An 18,349-nucleotide genomic window follows, 5' to 3' on the forward strand; every position below is an offset into this window, starting at 1 on the left:
GGTAGGCCTCCCGGGTCAGCAGCACCCGCGGCCCTAGGGTGAGTGTGGAGCCTGGGCCCCCGCCCAGCCACGTGGGCTCTGGGGCAGCATCACTATCGTGCCCTCTGGTGCCTTTGGGTGTCCGGCTGTTGAGCCTGCCGTCCAGGCTGTGGCTTGTCGTCTCGTTTCCGGCTCTCTGTCTTACTCAGTATTATTGTACATAAATTAGAAAATTTGATTGATGGTAGAATTTGATAACTAGAAATACTTCTCTCAACATTGGTGTGTCTCATAAAGGAAATGACATTTTTTAAAGTCATGGTTGATATTTCTAGAAAACAGACCCACCAAAGTAGAGAAACTCGGTTGATTTGTGATTTTAGAATCCTGCAGAGCTTTGACCTTAAAAGTTAGAGTTTTTGTGTCTGATTCAGAATGACTTCAGCCAGCGCTAGGGAGTCACCCTGCGTGTGGGTGGCGGCCGAGTTGGGGTGGAGGGCCATTTGCCCTGGGCGGTATGTAGCCAGTTACCCCTGGCTCGGCCGCCTTCTCCCAGCCTGCTGCCAACACGGTTCAGCGGCTCCTTAGAGCAGGGCCCCGCCTTCCCTGCTCAGCTTGTCCTTCCCCAGAGGGACATGGTCTGCTCAGTGTCCAAGGTCTAGCCTTCCACGGCCCAGGCACAGCGTGTCCCCTTTGTCTAGAGGCCTCGAGCAGCTCTTGGAGCTGCGGAGGCGGCGCGTCTCTGACACACGTCCGCTGCAGTGTGTCACATGCCGGGGCCGAGACCGTCCTCCTGCATCCTTCCTGTTGCCTGCACCACAGCTTCTCACGTGCTGTGGGAGCTCACTAAATGTTGATTAAAATGAAGGCTTTAGTCACCCCACCTGAAGTGACAGATTTTTAAGAGGACTTGTTAGTAGAAGGAAAATACTTCGATTTGGAAGTTGGATCACCAAATAGAAATAGAAATAGGAAAGGCAGGAGGAAGAGGTTATGGGCTGTCCTGTTGGAACTCTTGTGGGCGTCTCTATTGAGAACCTTGCCAGAACAAGTCACCAGAGGCAGTGATCACCACGGTGCTGACCGTGGAGTTGTCCATGAGTGACCCACGGTGTCGGGTTGGTCTGACGATCTTAACTTCAAAGTTGAATTGATATTGTGTCCTCCGTGGACCCTGTCCAGAGGGATGCAGTGAGATGCTGAACCGCAGAGAAGCACCCAGCTGAGTTCATCTGCGTGGGGTGGGCACTGGTATGCCCCCTGGGAGTCAGTGCTGCTGTGCAGGGCTAGGGTGAGGCGGGGCCCGGCACCCACAGGAGTGCGACGGCTGAGGCAGCGGAGCATCTGGGGCCTTCAGTGTCACCGGCGTTGCTTGTCATCTTCATGGATTGTCATTCAGCCTTTGAGGTGGGAGTTGTTACCCCTGGTTTACAGATGAGGGAGCTGAAGTCCACAGCATGGAGTGAGTGGCAGGGCTGTGGGACTGCCCTGCAGCCCCGTGGCTGAGACTCTGCACTCCCAACGAAGAGGGCCTGGGTTCAGCCCTTGGTCAGGGAACTAGATCCCGAGTGACACAGCTGAGAGTTTGAATGAAGATCAGAGATCCCGATGCTGCAACTAAAGCCTGGTGCGGCCAAATAAGTATTAAAAAACAAGCCACAATTCCTTCTGCTGTTCAGAATCAGGGAAGTACTCTGACAGAGAATCAGAGGGTTTAGGATTAAATTGAACTCTTACTGTTTGAACGCTGGGAGACACGGGGGTTCGGCAGAGATGTGGAGCGGTGGGAACTCCCAGGTTGGTGTAAACACACCGGGAAAAGTTCGAAATTGTCTCTCTGACCTGAATCTGCTCTTAATCAGCAACATGGCAGTCACGTGACAGTCCAGAGTCCACTCTGAAATGTCCGTGACAAACTCTCAGATCTGTGTACCTGGAGGTTATGTGTAGACATGCTCATGGTGAGCACAATTCAAAATGAAAAAGTGGGAATAATTCAAATACTCATCAACCAGAGGGTGAATAAATCATGGAGTCCCGTATAGCAGTGAAAATGAATGAGCCCCGTGCTTTTTTCAACAAGGATAAATCTCAGAATTATTAGATTAAAAGCAAGTTGCAAAGGACTACAAATAGCATCATACTTTGTAGCACAAATTACAGACAAAAGTATGTCTGTACCAAAGTACGTAGCATTTAGGAGTACAAAGGTATGTGGTTAAAGTGTTGATAGAAGCAACGGAGTAATGAACACAGAATTCAGTGTAGGACTCACACCTGGAGCCCAGAGGGGCAGGGACCTTTGGAGCAGGAGAACATCAACGATGCGGCTATTGGCTTTATTTCCAAAGTTGAGGGACAGGTTCTTGGGTGTACATTTTGTTATTTGTATGTTTTAGCTATTTCATGGTACTAAACATAGGAAAACAAAAAATCCCACCTTGCCTGAGGATCAGAATGGAGATTGTGGTTTTAAGAGAAGTTCTGAAAGGGCTGCCCCAGTTCTGGGCCTGAAGCTAGTTCCCTGGGATGCTGGGCGAACCCAGCAGCAGGCGTCAGAAGGAGCAGACTTTGAGAGCAGCGGGGCTGCTCGGCCCTGGGCGTCTCTCCTCCTGCCGCTGCGTGCTCTTCTCTAGGACAGGAGTCCTGACTCCAGCCTCATGGGGCTGTGGTGAGGACTGCACTGGCACGGTGTGTGTAACTGGGATGCGTGCTCCGCGGGGTGCACACTTGTGAGGCTGCTGTAGGGGGTGCAGGCAGAGGCCGTGTCCTCTGTGGGCTTGGGGTAGACCAGCGGGTCACGTCACCAAAACCCACACTGTAGAAAAGGGTTTGAAAAAGAATCAGTCTTGTTCTGGCTTAGTCCAGAAATTCTTGTTCGACTTAAAATGAGGGGTTGACAGCTAGCACTTTGACTCAGCCCGTGTCTCTTTCTTTCTTCCCTCCCTTTTCCCTTGTCATCTCAGCACTGGGAAGTTTGGTGCCTGCTTTATACCAGGACTCTGTAAGCAAAGCGATCTAACCTTGTACGCGTCCCGGCCTGGGCTCCGGCTGTGGAAGGCCGACATCCACGGGACTGTCCAGGCCACGTTTATCTTAAAAGACGTCTTCGCCGGAGGAGTCAAGCCTTTCGAGCTTTACCCACGCCTGGACTCCGCCGAGCGGGGAGGGTGCAGCTCACCTGAGAAGCACCTGGGGCTCGTGTCGTGCTTCTTCCAAGAAGGCTGGGTGTTGAGTTGGAATGAATATAGTATTTATCTCCTGGATACCGTCAACCAGGTGAGCAAAGGGATGGCACCGCACCTTCTTCTAGAGGCAGGAGGGTGTGCACAGGCCTCCTGCTTCCTCTCAGGGTGGAACAGCCTGGGTCCTGTGCATCGCCTTTTCCATTGAGCTGGTCATGGAAACCAGGTGTAGATTTGAAAAAATATTTGCTTTAAATATTCGTAGTCCTATTCCCTACTAAGAAAGTGTGTGTGTGTTTTATTTAAGCAGAAAAGTAAATGTTCTCTTTCGTTTCTTTGAATCATGTGTTTTATGGCTACCAAATTACCGTGAGCGTAATGAAATCAGATCAAAACTCAAACATTAACAGAAAGAGTGAGACAGGGACCCACTCCCCAGGGTTTCCCCAGGGTGAGGCTGAGCGAGGCAGGGGGCCTTTCTCTAGCTTTCTTTCTACCCTCTTCTTTTACCCTTATTTCTCCTCCCGAGTGGAGCTACTTCGTGCCATTTTTCCCCCACTTTACTTGATGATGTATTTGGACACCTTTCCAGCATTATTAAATCATGGTTGGAAACAATTTCTGTTTAAAGTAGGGTGATGAGATTATTGCCAATAGAGATTGCTTTAGGATTTTTTTTTTTTAACTGTTCAGTTTTAGTATATTCTTTGTTTAAAAGTTTTATTTATTTTTAGTTGCACTAAGTCTTTGTTGCAACAGGGGGCAGGGACGGGTGAGTTGGCCTAGGGAATCACCAAGGTGCCTTTAGCCCTGAGTTTCTCTTCTTAAGGAACGTTTGAAAGACATTTTTGTGTTCTTCCCCAGGTCTAGAGAACACCGCTTTTCTTTTTTCTTTGGGTACTCTTTGAACTTAATGTGCACTTACTAGTTGGTGGGGTCAAGGTATACTATAATGATACATCAATTCCTCTCTTCTGAACACTCACCCAAAGCTTTCTCCAGTAGGTGTAATTAACTTCATTTTGTAGGTGGAGAAGTGGAGCCAGAGAGGCGGGGCATGAACAGACAGTCTGAACGTGGCAGCACAATCAGAAGCTTTCAGACTGCTGTCAGGATTATTTAAGAATTAACAAAGGACTTAGACCCATTTTCTCCTTTGCGTTGAGCTAGTCTCTTATTTGCTGTTGACTGAGAAGCAAGAATGTTTTTTAGTCAGCGAGGGCTCAGGGTTGTCCTGTGTTTTGGGTGCTGACGGCTTTCAGATGCGTTGGAGGAGTCCTGTCTCCCTCCTCGTTCATTCACAACCGCAACTCGCAGTGCCCGCCTGAGCTCTCCTGCGGGAATCCGCATGGTGGGGGCTCTAGACCTGCCAGCACATGTCCAGCCCAGGAGAGATAGGCCGGGCGGGGGTTAGTGTAAAGGGCTGTGAGCTCTGAGAGTCTGGGCATCGCTGAGGAGGGCCCGCTTGTCAGGGACTCTTCCCGAGGAGGTGGCATCTGAATCTAGTTGAAACTCCCAGTGACCTAGGGCCAGGGAGAGAATCCGAGTGGAGGGCATGGCATCACGGGGTCAGGGCCAGGGTCCGGACTGGCCAGTGGATGCGCCTGCAGCAGGGTGGGCGTGGGAGCACAACTAGGGCCAGTGGAGAGAGTGGCCGGGGGCGGGGAGAGACTGCAGGCTTGGTCCCAGAAAGGTACTGACGGGTACTCAGTCACCATCAGTCAGGTATTACCTCACTTTGGGTTGAATTACTCCCAAGTTTCAGAAAGTCATGACAGCAAACAGCAGCTATTTGACTTCTTTGGATTCCAATGTGTTTGTACAGATTGAGCTATTATCATTGCCTGGTTTTGTGATTTTCTTTTTCTGGACAGGCCACAATTGCTGGTTTGGAAGGATCAGGGGATATCGTGTCTGTTTCCTGCACAGAAAATGAAATATTTTTCTTAAAGGGAGACAGGAACATTATACGAATTTCAAGCAGGCCTGAAGGACTAGCGTCAGTAGGTTTGTATTTGTTATAAAATGTATTTATTACAAAACTTTGTTATAAAACGTATGTAATTAAAGTTTATAATGTAGAAAACTTACCACTTTTATTTACCCATTAAGTGATTGTAGCTTTATCTAAATGAGTTATTCAGAGGGAGTTTCCTTTGATTCTTAAGAAACAGTTTATGATACTTTTCTTGAAGATCACCTGTTTTCAGTCAGGGTCTCACATTTGCTGGAATCGTTTCTGTGGGTCTGGAGGGTTGGGGGTTGAGTGAATAGGAAGGGGAGCTCAGCACCCGCCTGAGTAATCTCCGTCTGATGCTCTGAGCCAGCCTGTGGGATCGATGTGTAAGACTTTCGAACACTGAAGTCTGTCACCTGGGACACGTGTTTTACCTTTAATAATAAGAGCACATCATCTTTCCCCCCGATAACCACAGTAAAACCAGCCTCTTTACCAGTGCGGGACGGCCTGGAGACATCGGCGTGCGCAGAGCAAGTCCACGGGCCGCGTGCGGAGAAGCCGCCAGCGGCCACACCTTCCGAGACGAGGCTCCGGGTCTCTTCGGTGGCCAGCTCCGTGGCCAGCGAGCCCAGGAGCAGGAGCAGCTCGCTCAACTCCACGGACAGTGGCTCTGGGCTGCAGGCAGCCCCCGAGTTGGGCAGGGGCGGCCCGCTCACCTCGAAGAGATTCAGTGTGATCAGCTCGGAGGACTTCGACCAGGAACTAGTGGTGAAGCCTCTCAGAGTGAAAAAGAAGAAGAGGACGAAGAAGACAGGTACCGTCCGCGGGAGAGCGCCTGGGGCCCCCTCCCGCCACGTGGGGCCTCTCACCAGCCTGGGGTCGGGGGCTGCTCGCCGAGAGCACAGGCAGCAGTGTCTGTCCTCCTTGGAGGAGTTTCACTGTGAAAGCTTTATCCAGTATTTAACACAAAGTGTTATACTTTTAATGCTTAAATTAAAAATTTGGTTTATTCATGTATATCATCTGCTGGACCAGAGAGTCTATGAGCTCAGAAGGAAAGCTGTGGGAATCTTCAGATGCATCACTTTATGTCTAGTGTTGGGTATGTCATCAGATACGGGATTTTTTTTTTTTTTTTGGCCATGCTGTAGGGCTTGTGAGATCTTAGTTCCCCAACCAAGGTATGAACCCATGTCCTTGGCAGTGAGCTTGCAGAGTCCTAACGACTAAATTGCCAGGGAAGTCCCCAGATATGAGATTTTAAAATCGCTTCCTTTTGACTGCACTGGGTCTCTGGAGCCGCGCCCGGGCTTTCTGGCGGCAGGGACTAGGGGTTGTCACCAGTCTAGCCTCCTTGCAGAGGCTCCTCGTCGCGGCTTACAGGCTCCGGAGCTCGGCCTTCAGTCATTGTTGCTCTGCTTAGTTGCCCGGCGGCATGTGGGATCTTCCCGGACCAGGGATCAAACCCACATCCCCTGCTTTGGTAGGTGGATTCTTAACCTACCACCAGGGAAGTCTCAGATACAGGATTTAACATGGAATTTTTTTAACTTATTACTTACTCCTTGATGCTTATTGAGCCTCTCTACTAAAGATCGCTACAATATTGAAGGAAAATGTTATCAGATGCTTTAATATTTTAATAAGTTCAAAAAATTGTTCTGTGATCCATTTGTTCCTTTGTTTTTGCTTAGTTAACATTTATTGAAGGAAGCCTCAGAGCCCATCATGTGTACAGTATTTGCATTCATTTAAAACACCCCCACATCGGGATACTTTGTACTTGAGGGATTTATTCTTCACCAATTACAGCTCCTTCATTTAAGACGCCTTTTTCCTTAAGCCAAGTTTTTGTTTTTTAGCTCGCGTCTTGCCGCTTGTGTGGCATCCTGCCTAACCCTAACCGTTCTTGTTTCAAGTCGAAGGTGGGAGCAGCGCCACGGGCCCCAGCCCCCTTGAGCCGACCCCCGGCCGTGAGTGTCCTGGGGACAGCCCCCAGTCCGTGAGCACGGACCTGCCGTCTGCAGCCTCCAGCTTGGGCAGCATCGTGGACCGGACCAGTACAGGGTCTCCTGACCAGGAGAGCAGTCTCAGCAGGGAGGCCAGTGGTGTGCTGCTGGAGTATAGCGACCCTGAGGCATTCAGTGTCCTGGAGGTCCCCCTGCCCGCCCCTGACCTGCTGAACGGAGGAGCTGAGGGGAGAACTGAAAGCCCCCTGGGCAACGGCGAGGGTGGGACCGAGCCGCCCTGTGGGGCGGGGAGTTCCTCCTGGCACCCGACGGAGTTTGCGGAGGACACTGAGGACATCGTGGAGCTTGAGGAGGAGCCTCAGCCTGCGGACAGTGGGCCGGGCAGCACAGCAGAGGCCCGGGGGGACGGGGCCGTGCAGCCTAACGGCCCCCCGGGTGCTTTCTCAGAAGCCTGCCTCCTGGACTCGGCGCCGGAGCCTTCCCACCTCAGCTGGGCCCCCAGTGCAGAGCAACGGCTTCCGGGGGCCACGGCTGATGAAGGCAGAGCTGAGAAGCCCCCCGAAGAGCAGGGCTTCCTGACGCACATGGGAGCCCCCCACAACCTCAGCCCAAGTCCCCAGCGCACCGCTCCTGACGCTGACACGGGCCAGACGGTGGTCGTCACTTCCAAGCGTGACCTGGGTGGGGGAGGCCGACTACCTCCCCGGACCTCGGCCGCCAGCTCCCAGGAGCAGCCCCCACGGGACCAGGTGCTGACATCCAGCGATGAGGAGGACATCTACGGCCACGGGCTGCCCTCTTCATCCTCGGAGACGAGCGTGACGGAGCTGGGAGGGGGCCGCTCCCTGCAGGACCTGAGGCAGCTGGGCACGGACGACCCCGGGCTGCTCAAGGCCGATCAGGTACGAGGGCTCCTTCCTTTAGGGAAGTCGCTGGCAAACTGACACTGGGAAGAAGTTACACACCCACTGTCAACCCTGTGAGCCAAGTGCTGGAGGCCCAGATTTGAGGGGACTCCAGCACAGGGGTCTGAAATGGCCTGGGCTCCTGCTGACCTGCCGTTCCCAGTCAGTAAGCAGCAAGAGCGGCCTCTCACCATTGATCCTGACCCAGGAGGGCCAGTCCAGCATGGGCACCTAGTGTTCATCATCCTGGAGAGTGGCTGGGTTGGCCGGGGGCCACTCCAGGAACCCAGTGGGCAGAGGCCCGTCCCCTCCTGGAGGAGAAGGCGCGGAGCAGGCCGGAGGCCAGCACTCCCTGCCCCCATCTCCTCAGACGTGCATCTCTTTGACTCAACATCGGTGCCAAGGTGTGATGGGTGTAGAAGGGAGCTGCTCCCTTCGGAACCTGAGGCAGCTGGGCACCGATGACCCTGGACTCCAGGCATGAGAGCTGCAGTAGTTTAGGTCCCGAGCTCTAGAGCGCAGGCTCGGTAGTCTGGATCCCCCGGGCTCTAGAGCGCAGGCTCGGTAGTCTGGGTCCCCTTCCCACCCCCGCCCCGGGCTCTAGAGCGCAGGCTCCATAGTTTGGGCCCCTGGGCTCTAGAGCTCAGGCTCAGTAGCTGTGCCGCATGGGCCTAGTTGTTCCTTGGCACGTGGGATTTCCCCGGATCAGGGATCAAAGCATGTCTCCTGCACTGGCAGGCGGATTCTTTACAGGGAAATCCAGCAAGTAATTATCATTAGATGTATTTGGATTCAAAGCTGTGTACTGTACCTCTTCTTGCTGTGTGGCTGTGAGGTGTGGCCTGTGGGTGAACCTACAGCCACGTGTGCCGTCCCCAGATGCCTGTGGAACCTCTGTCCCACCGAGGCACAGCATTGGGGCAGCACCCACAGGGGTCAGGTGCCGCACTCAGCCCTTTACAAATTCAACTTGTTTACTTTTCTGGAAACAAAAACCACAAGCTCTAGGTGCTCCCATTTCACTGGAGGAAGTGGAGCCTCAGACACTTCGTTGGCTTCACAGGATCAAGTAGCAAGTGGGGCCAGGGTGGCCCTAGGGTCCCCTCTCTCAAACTTTGGTGCTGTCTGTCCTGCCTTGAGAGCAGAACCTTGCACTTACTTGCTTTAAGACAGCGTGCCCTTTCCCGCAGTTTTCTGTGCATTCGCCCTTTCTTGAGTGCCTTCGGCTGCCAAGGTCTGCGTCTGGTGCTGGGACACTGCAGTGCTTGTGACGGGCAGTCCTGGGTCCCAGAGTCCAAGTCAGGGAGGAGCCAGATAATCTGCAGATCCTCCTAGTGGAGCAGGACTTGGGCGCTGGTGATGAGCATAGGGCGGAGAGGGGGTGGCCACAGGGCCCCCATCCACCCCAGCATTAGCCAGGCAGCTCTGGCCTGCGTGATTGGGCTTCTTGGGCAGAGTTTTAGAAAGTCCTTGGTGAGAGGGCCCCTAGCACTGTGAGGACCTCACCTGCCTTCACCCAGCCCAGCCATCTGAAAGCCACATTTGGTGGGTTTTGAGGGGGTAGATAAGGCGTGTCCTGGGGAGCAGGGCCAGCTGAGAAGAATTGGGCATCATGCTCTGTGAAGCAGTGAACGAACGTCCTTGTATGGGTGATTGTGCAAATACATGGGTTTCTTTTGCAGTTTTGGAAAACTTTTAATTAAAGTACGCACTTTATTTAGCTTTGGTTTTTGAAAGACTCCTCGCAGCTAAACCTTAGTCTCCAAACTCCAGTCAGGCAGTGTCCTGGCCAGGCGTCCGTCAACCACAGGGTGGGCCGCCTGTTTGGTGACTGGAACAGAACTCAAAAACATCCCGTGAGAAAACAAGGTGGCAGTGCCGTTTCTCCTGTGATGATTAGACGCACAGAGGCCAGTCTGCCCTCAAGCGGGAAGGGAAGCATGCCTGTAGAATGACAGTGTGAGCCCCGGGGTAGGAAAGAGGTTACAGTATCAACGAAAAAGTGTTTATCCAGGGATGTGGTGGGGTCCTTGCAGGGACAGCAGCTCCCATCTCACAGTGTTTCTGAGAGCTGGTCCAGAGACAGTGGGGCCGGCCTTTGCATGGCTGCTCAGAGGGCCTTTCACAGACACACACACACTGACACGTACACAGCCCTTTCAGCTCCGTGACTTTAATGCTGGCGCACTTTTCGTATTGCCGAGTGTGGGGCACATGCAGCTGTGTCTTCTGTTGCCGACTCAGCAGGCTCTGTCCTTGTCAGTTTGCAGAAAGCTGGATGGGCTACTCCGGGCCCGGCCACGGCATCCTCAGCTTGGCGGTTTCCGAGAAGTACCTCTGGTGCCTGGACTACAAAGGCGGCCTGTTCTGCAGCGCGTTGCCGGGCGCTGGGCTGCGCTGGCAGAAGTTCGAAGATGCCGTCCAGCAGGTGGCAGTCTCGCCCTCAGGTTTGCCTCCTGGCTCCCTGCGCCCGGCCCCCCACCCCACGCAGCCGCTGGGCCTTTCCTGGAGGGCTGAGGGCTTTTCTCCATGGGACGTGGACTGCTTCATTTGACATCAACTAAAAATTGTGTAAATGCAGTTCAGTTTTTAGTTTTTTATTAATTGGCAGTGGTAACACATGAACATACTCTTGTTAAGTTATGCAAATAGCTTGAATTTTGAGTTTTTTTTAAAGAAATATTAACATACAAATTTCTCATAAGAATAAATGTGTTCCTGTTTCTTAGTGTTGCTTTAAAGCAACTGAACTAATGAAGATGGGCCCATGGATATGTTGGATAAATTTGAAATATTTGGTTTCTCTCTTAGAAATTATTTTTTAATGAGCTACATACATCTTTGGGTGAACAAGCTACTCCTGGGCTGTGAAAAGAAAATGCATTCAGTCCTTCAAGCCGTGATCAGGCCGTTGTCAGTGGGCTGGGACAGACGCTTCCGGGGTGAGGTTCTACCTCCGCCCCCATCTGCACAGAACCTTGTGTCTTTCATAATGCTGGCTGCTTTACCTATTTGGGGAGGGGGTAGAACAAAAGTATGTATGTGTATTTGCCTGGTTGTAGCTGGTTTGTTAGAGCATCAGAATGGAAGGCAGATAAGACTGAGCCTGTGACGTCTGGTAGAGGCTCCCTCCGACTCTCCTGGCCTTTGTCACTGTGTAAACCAGTAGTTTGTTCAGGGTTGTTTTCTTCTATCTTTTTCCTGTTTGAAAAATATTTTTCCTTACAGACTAAGATAATAATCTGTTCCATTCAGTTCAGTTCAGTTCAGTCGCTCAGTCGTGTCCAACTCTTTGGGACCCCAGAATCGCAGCACTCCAGGCCTCCCTGTCCATCACCAACTCCCAGAGTTCACTCAGACTCACATCCATTGAGTTGGTGTTGCCATCCAGCCATCTCATCCTCTGTCATCCCCTTCTCCTCCTGCCCCCAATCCTTCCCAGCATCAGAGTCTTTTCCAATGAGTCAACTCTTCTCATGAGGTGGCCAAAGTTATTGGAGTTTCAGCTTTAGCATCAATCCTTCCAATGAACACCCAGGGCTGATCTCCTTCAGAATGGATCTCCTTGCAGTCCAAGGGACTCTCAAGAGTCTTCTCCAACATCACAGTTCAAAAGCATCAATTCTTCGGCGCTCAGCCTTCTTCACAGTCCAACTCTCACATCCGTACATGACCACAGGAAAAACCATAGCCTTGACTAGATGAACCTTTGTTGGCAAAGTAATGTCTCTGCTTTTCAATATGCTATCTAGGTTGGTCATAACTTTCCTTCCAAGGAGTAAGCGTCTTTTAATTTCATGGCTGCAGTCACCATCTGCAGTGATTTTGGAGCCACAAAAAATAAAGTCTGACACTGTTTCCCCATCTATTTCCCATGAAGTGATGGGACCGGATGCCATGATCTTCGTTTTCTGAATGTTGAGCTTTAAGCCCACTTTTTCACTCCCCACTTTCACTTTCATCAAGAGGCTTTTTAGTTCCTCTTCACGTTCTGCCATAAGGGTGGTGTCATTTGCATATCTGAGGTTATTGATATTTCTCCCGGCAATCTTGATTCCAGCTTGTGTTTCTTCCAGTCCAGCGTTTGTCATGATGTACTCTGCATAGAAGTTAAATAAGCAGGGTGACAGTATACAGCCTTGACGTACTCCTTTTCCTGTTTGGAACTAGTCTGTTGTTCTATGTCCAGTTCTAACTGTTGCTTCCTGACCTGCATACAGATTTCTCAAGAGGCAGGTCAGGTGGTCTGGTATTCCCATCTCTTTCGGAATTGTCCACAGTTTATTGTGATCCACACAGTCAAAGGCTTTGGCATAGTCAGTAAAGCTGACTTTATGTAGTTGTGAACTTTACCCTTTCCCTCTCATTTACCTCTGGTTCATCTCCCCAGCCGGTTATAAGCTTCGGTTCTTCCCTGATTCTGTGAATTACTCTGTGTCTCCACACCGTTCAGTCCCTCACCGCTCCAGTGGGAGCTCTGTCTCCACCAGCTTGGTGCTCTGGCTGAGCCGTTCTGCAGGGCCCCAACCAGGCTGGGCATTCGGGGCTGTGGGCTGTGCCGGCCGCCTCTCCCGCGTCTGCGCCTCACGTCAGACCCTCTGTCCAGCCTGTGCGCTCTTGGTGACACTGGTGGTTTGTTACACCTTGCCTCCGTCTCCATAGACAGGCTTCCTGTTTGCCTTTCCTCCTTCCCTCCCCATTGTCTGTTGAGTAGAATCCTTTTCTAAGTGGGAAAAGGGACAGCCCAGCTCAGATGTGTCCTTTTCCTGCACCGTGTCCCTTTGGCTGGCCCAGAATTCACCCTGTGCCGTCGAGTCCCTTCGGGTGCTCTCTTTGCCGGGACGCTCACTGTGCCTCAGGACGGCCGTCCGGGCCCTCACCCGGCACGCCTAGCAGCGTCAGGACGGCTGTCCGGGCCCTCACCCGGCACGCCTAGCAGCACTGCTGTCTCCCACGTGGCGTGGGCCCCTGACGCCCGCCCTGTGTGCTGTGTCCTTGAGGCAGTCTCCCTTCCTGGCGGCCTGCGGGCTGCTGGCGACCCCCTTTCACACATGAGGAGGCGGCTAAGGGGGCCCGGGGGCTCCCGCCTCAGCACTGCCCTTCCCCGGTCGGCGTAGCAGCAAAGGGGGCATGTTGGAGAAATCGCTTGCCCGCAGCACCCAGAAGGGAGTTTAGCGGGGTAAGCATTCTCGGTGTTCATTGGCCCTTGAATAGAATTTTTATTTCCACAGGCGCCCTTCTTTGGAAGATTGAACAGAAGTCTAACCGAGCCTTTGCGTGCGGAAAAGTGACCATCAAGGGGAAGCGCCACTGGTACGAAGCTCTGCCCCAGGCGGTGTTTGTGGCCCTGAGTGACGACACGGCCTGGATCATCAGGACCAACGGGGACCTGTACCTGCAGACAGGTGGCTGCCCCGGGGTGACTGCACTTTGGTGGCAATGTGCTTGGAGGCGGTGAGGGAGGGGCTGGGTGCGAATGGAAGTTAAAACGTCTCCGGAAAGAGAGTATTTGCCATTGTTTCCGGAAAGAGAGTATTTGCCGCTGAAATCTATCAGCACCTTTCTGCTGCTCACTCATGTTCAGCCCAGGACGCATTTACAGCGGGAATTAATACAATTGTTTTGAATCTTATAGGGCTAGCCATTCATTGCATGTCCCTTTTCCTGTGCTATCAAATCTGCAGAGGAAAGAGTAACAGAAATGACATTAGAATCATTTTTCCCTTTAACTCATGACAGTTTTTTCAGCCCAGTCAAAGCCCTGCTTCCGTATCCTTATTTACACATGGGTCAGGAAAAAACATCGAGAAATAATCTGCTCCAAATAGCAGTTTATCTCGTCCTAGGAAACTGCCCTGAGGGGAACCTTTAGCTGTTGGAAGAGACTCAGTGGGACTTGTTTATTAAAAATAAACTGTAATGAGAGTCAGTGTTTATGTACCGTCAGCAAAATGGGATATGGGTTTCCAAAAGCAACATGATTTAGCAGTACCTGGAAATGAGTCCAGGGCAGGAGCTCTTTTTCGCTTGTCAGGAGGCCCTGTTGGATTTATGTAAAGATCAGTCTTTTGACCATTTAATACTGCTGCTTCCGAGAGGATGTTTCCATCTCTTTTGGGAACGGTCAGCCAGGAACAGCTCTGGGGCTGGAAGCCCTTCGCACCTGGCTCACTCTTGGCTGTGGGGATGCCAGGATGACAGCAGCTCCTGCCTCGGCCCAGAGGGCAGCCCTGCCAGCTTCGGGCCCGTGTGCCCGCCAGTCCCTCCAGCCTGTTCCTGTGGCTTCCTTGAAAGTGAAAAATAGCTGGGAAGACAGGCACGTCCAACTTCCAGAGGCATCTGAATATCATTCCTGCTGGGGAAAGAGGGCACTCTGGCCTGGGGATGAGGGGGGTCTTAAGAATCACCTGGGCAGTGATTTCAGCCCAACTCAGACCCACCCAGAGCTACTGGGTTAGAGTCTCCAGGTTTGGCCTGAGGATTAGTAGTGTAAGAAGTCCCGTAGGTGATTCCCACCGCATTGAGTCCGAGGAAATGCAGCCCAAGGACTGTGATACCGAGAGGCACTTTAGTGATAAGTAGGGACACGTCAGGGAGTGCAGAGACCCAGCTGCAGGCCAAGGCCGCAGGTATGGGCTTTAGGTAGCAGCTGCTCTGCCAATTCCCTTAGGAATGGCCTCGGAGCTCCTGAGACAGGACTTGCAGAGTCTGCGAGGGCTGTGGCCACTGAGTGCGGAGGGCCTCTCTGCGCACTGGCTCCTCGGCCAGGGCCCTCCTGGCTCGGGTCTGGCTGCCCTCCTGTGCTGGGCTTTCATGTTCTCTCAGCACTTGTTTAGCTACTTGGGGACACTAGAAAGTCCTGAATTGTTGTTATTCCAGTTTCCAAAGAGCGTCCAAAAACACTACAGATGGACGTTATATTTAAGCACTGTTTAACCATCTTAGGTTAACTGAACCTTAAAAAGAGAAAGTACTTACTATGAAAGGAAAGGCTATTAATAACAGAATACCAAAAAAAGAAAAATAAGCCAGCAACAGGATGAGAATGGGGAGTGAAATCCTGATGGTGTGTCTCTGGGGGCTTTCCACCCTCCCCGGCAGGTCTCAGCGTGGATCGCCCCTGTGCCAGAGCCGTGAAGGTCGACTGTCCATTCCCGCTGTCCCAGGTCACTGCCCGCAACAGCGTGGTGTGGGCGCTGACGGAGCAGCGAGCCCTCCTGTACCGGGAGGGGGTGAGCAGCTTCTGCCCCGAGGGGGAGCTCTGGAAGTGCGACATAGTCAGGTATGCGCGCAGGGGCAGACGCGGTCTGTGTCCTCCTTGTCCCTGTCTGGTCTTTGTCAGCTTGATGCCCCTTAAGGGACGTGTGAGCCTTTCCCAGGCAGAGCTGGTTCCCTGAAGGTTTCCAAGGTTGTGGTGTTCTCTGGTATTGTCAGAGTCAATGCCAGGAGCCTGGGCTTTGAAGGCACCCTATGCCTCCCTCTGACTGGCAGCCTGGACTTTGGGTCAGAGCTCAGTTTTAAAAATGCTTCTACCCTTGAGCAGCATTTGTGTGTGACCTTGAGCCCCACGTGTTCACAGGTCTCTCATGGTGGTCTTTCTGCGGAACTGCCCAGCGTCAGAAAGTTTCTGTTTAGAGTCTCAGATGACTGAACCAAATATTTTCATTTATTATCCTCCTCGTCAGCTGAAATTATCCATGAATTACAGTTTATTTGGTTGCTTTCTACCAGTCAGAATTTTCATTGCAGAATTACTGTCAGGCCATTTTTCTAGCATGGAATTATCAGTAGTCCTTAGAAAAGTTAGACTAGGATAGTCTTGGTTTGAGTTTAGCATCCCAGGAAACTTGAGTGAGCTCCTCTTGAGAGCCGGGGGCGGTACTGGGCTAAGAGTGTGAACGTGACCCTGCCCTGGCCTCACAGAGCTCCCGTCTCGGGGAACCACCCCCCGTTGGTGTAGGTGGTCCCAAGCTGGACAGGGACATGCCTCACGGGGGCGCCCCGGCCCCCCTGCAGAGGTCAGGGAGGCGCTGTGCTGGGGGGACTGCAGCTAATCCCTGACGCTGGCGGGGCCATCACTGGATGGCAGAGGGAGGGTGTTGTCCACTGAGAGGGCGGGTCTGCCAGGCTGCTACTGCGCTGCACAGCCTGGTGCTAAGGGGTTCTGTTCACTTAATTGGTGGAGGCAGGGGTGGGATGCTGGATCACGCAGGCCTGGCATCCCCCACACGCCTGCGCTTCTTCCTGGGTCGTCTTCTCTAAGGAGTGTTCCCCACCGTCCTGGGCCTGCAGTGTGTCCCTCAGGTCCCACCACACGTCTGAACTGCACATACTGCACAGCCATTGAACTCTGAACTCAGGCTTCCTTCCTTGGAACTTGCGAGTGGGGCTCATCTCTTGTCCCACACTGAGCGCCCCCCAGACACTTGACGTCAGTGTCCCAGACACGCTGGGAGCCGAGAACCTGGTGCTGACGCCACGCTGCTGTCCTTGTTTGCAGTGAGCGGCAGGCTCTGGAGCCTGTCTGTGTGACTCTCGGGGACCAGCAGAGCCTGTGGGCTCTGGACGTCCGAGGAAACCTGTGGTTCCGGACTGGCATCGTTTCCAAGAAGCCCCAAGGAGACGACGACCACTGGTGGCAGGTAGGTGTCTAGCTCCAGGGTCCGTGCCAGGGCGCCTCCCATTTGGCGCCCCTCCCTGTTCCTTACGGAGCTCAGGAAGCTTGGGTTAAACCAACAGTGTTCACTTCTGTTTCATGAGTTATACGTGCTCAGTCGTGCCTGACTCTTTGCAGCCCTGTGAACTCCATGAAATTCTCCAGGCAAGAATACTGGAGTGGGTTTCCACTTCCTTCTCCAGGGGACCTTCTTGACCCAGGGATCAAACCCACATCTCCTGCACTGCAGGCAGAGTCTTTACCCCTCAGTCACCATTTGAGCACATCAGGAATATCAAGGCTTTTATCACAGAAAGTAACTTGGAAAGCTCTTTTTGCCTAAATATGCAGGCTTAGTTTATTTAAATTTTGGTGTTATTTAGAAATTTGATATTACAGGCTAAATCGACCTAGTGACATTCATTTGAAGACCTAGGTGATACTAACATTTAACTCTGAAAGAGTGTACTAAGAAAAGAGATTAGATAATAGGTGTGAGAAACCCAACCCACAATTAAAATTCACTATCTCTGCTTGTACAGAAGGCCTGTAAATAAATGGTATTTCAACAAAGGAAGGGGGAATTTTCCCAGAAAAGTAAACACTGACAAATAATATGGTGTAATTAAGCTCTCTTTACCCCTCTGGCAACATTCAGCGTAAACGTGTCGCCCGCAGTCCCCAGCATGGTGAGTGGGACCGTGCTGGCGTTCACGCCGAGGGGCGCGCAGAGACTCTTCCTGTGTGAGCCCCACTGGGTCAGGCGCTGTCCCTCAGGCCTGCCTCGTTGAGGGCAGGTCTTCCATCGGCCGCTCTTAGGTCTTTCAGATGAGCATGTGGAAAAGGAAGTTGTGTTTGCTCTATGTCTCTAATTTAATATGCCAGGTGCTATTTGAAAAGTTATATAAATGATTCAAAAATACTCTGTATTTGTAACCCTATTATATGGTTTTACACACACACACACACACACAAAACGTATATATGTACTGAATTCTGTGTTTAAGTAGCCTAAGGAAAGCTAGATGCTGTTTTATCATAGTATTCAGAACATTGTCTTCAGAGAGATGTGACAGAGTCGTCTCTGGGGTGTTTGGAAGCAAGCTGTTTCAGTTACTACAGGATTGATCGCTCTGTGGTGCTCGAGTCAGCGTTATGTTTGGTCATTAAACCGTTCTTTTTTAACTTGCATCCTACTTATCGGCCAGGCCTGGGTGCTGGGACTGAACGTGTCCCAGGCTTTCCGTGTGGCCTGGCACCGTACCCCATGAGGAAGGGCAGTGGTCCCCAGGCTCTGCCGGCCTCCTGTGGACTCTGATAGAGTCTACCCGGCCAAGCTGGCACGACTCTGCCCATAAGAGAGAAAGAGGCCACAGGCTCTGCAGCTAACAAATACCATTTGCTTGAACCTCGGTACAAACAGCAACTCACAGTCAGCCCGAGTTCCATCGCCGCGAGGAAGGGCTGTGTGCACACACGGAGTGCAGTGCTGATTTTATAGCTGCTTCTGTTGCACTTGTTTTGTTTATTACACGTGAGATTCCCTGTCGGGAGTGATTTCACATCACTCAGCATTTTGTTGTGCATGACCTCGTAGTGTGGCCTGCACGAGGCCGTCCTAAGAGTGGGGCCGTGACATTCTCTATAATCAAATCCACCAGGGTGGACAGACTCGGGAAGCCGCGCAGTCAGAG

The 18,349-nt window shown here is 52.1% G+C and overlaps 1 protein-coding gene across 9 annotated transcripts in view; it reads left to right on the plus strand.

The window, feature by feature from the left end:
- TECPR2 (tectonin beta-propeller repeat containing 2) overlaps nt 1-18,349 on the plus strand; it is a 101,051-nt gene that overhangs the window by 44,361 nt on the left and 38,341 nt on the right. For 7 of the 9 annotated variants that reach the window (XR_009492051.1, XM_024981837.2, XM_024981842.2 and 4 more), the window contains exons 6-13: nt 2,946-3,258; nt 5,039-5,171; nt 5,600-5,938; nt 7,044-7,996; nt 10,263-10,446; nt 13,231-13,404; nt 15,101-15,281; nt 16,500-16,641. Coding sequence is in view for 8 of the 9 variants with exons in the window: in XM_024981837.2 (XP_024837605.1) it covers nt 2,946-3,258; nt 5,039-5,171; nt 5,600-5,938; nt 7,044-7,996; nt 10,263-10,446; nt 13,231-13,404; nt 15,101-15,281; nt 16,500-16,641 (2,419 nt within the window). In the remaining variant the exon portion in view is untranslated. The remainder of the gene's footprint in view (nt 1-2,945; nt 3,259-5,038; nt 5,172-5,599; nt 5,939-7,043; nt 7,997-10,262; nt 10,447-13,230; nt 13,405-15,100; nt 15,282-16,499; nt 16,642-18,349) is intronic. The other 2 variants (XM_024981839.2, NM_001192690.1) reach the window with 1 other exon arrangement.

This window comes from Bos taurus, chromosome 21, assembly GCF_002263795.3.
Source record: "Bos taurus isolate L1 Dominette 01449 registration number 42190680 breed Hereford chromosome 21, ARS-UCD2.0, whole genome shotgun sequence".
NCBI lineage: Eukaryota > Metazoa > Chordata > Mammalia > Artiodactyla > Bovidae > Bos > Bos taurus.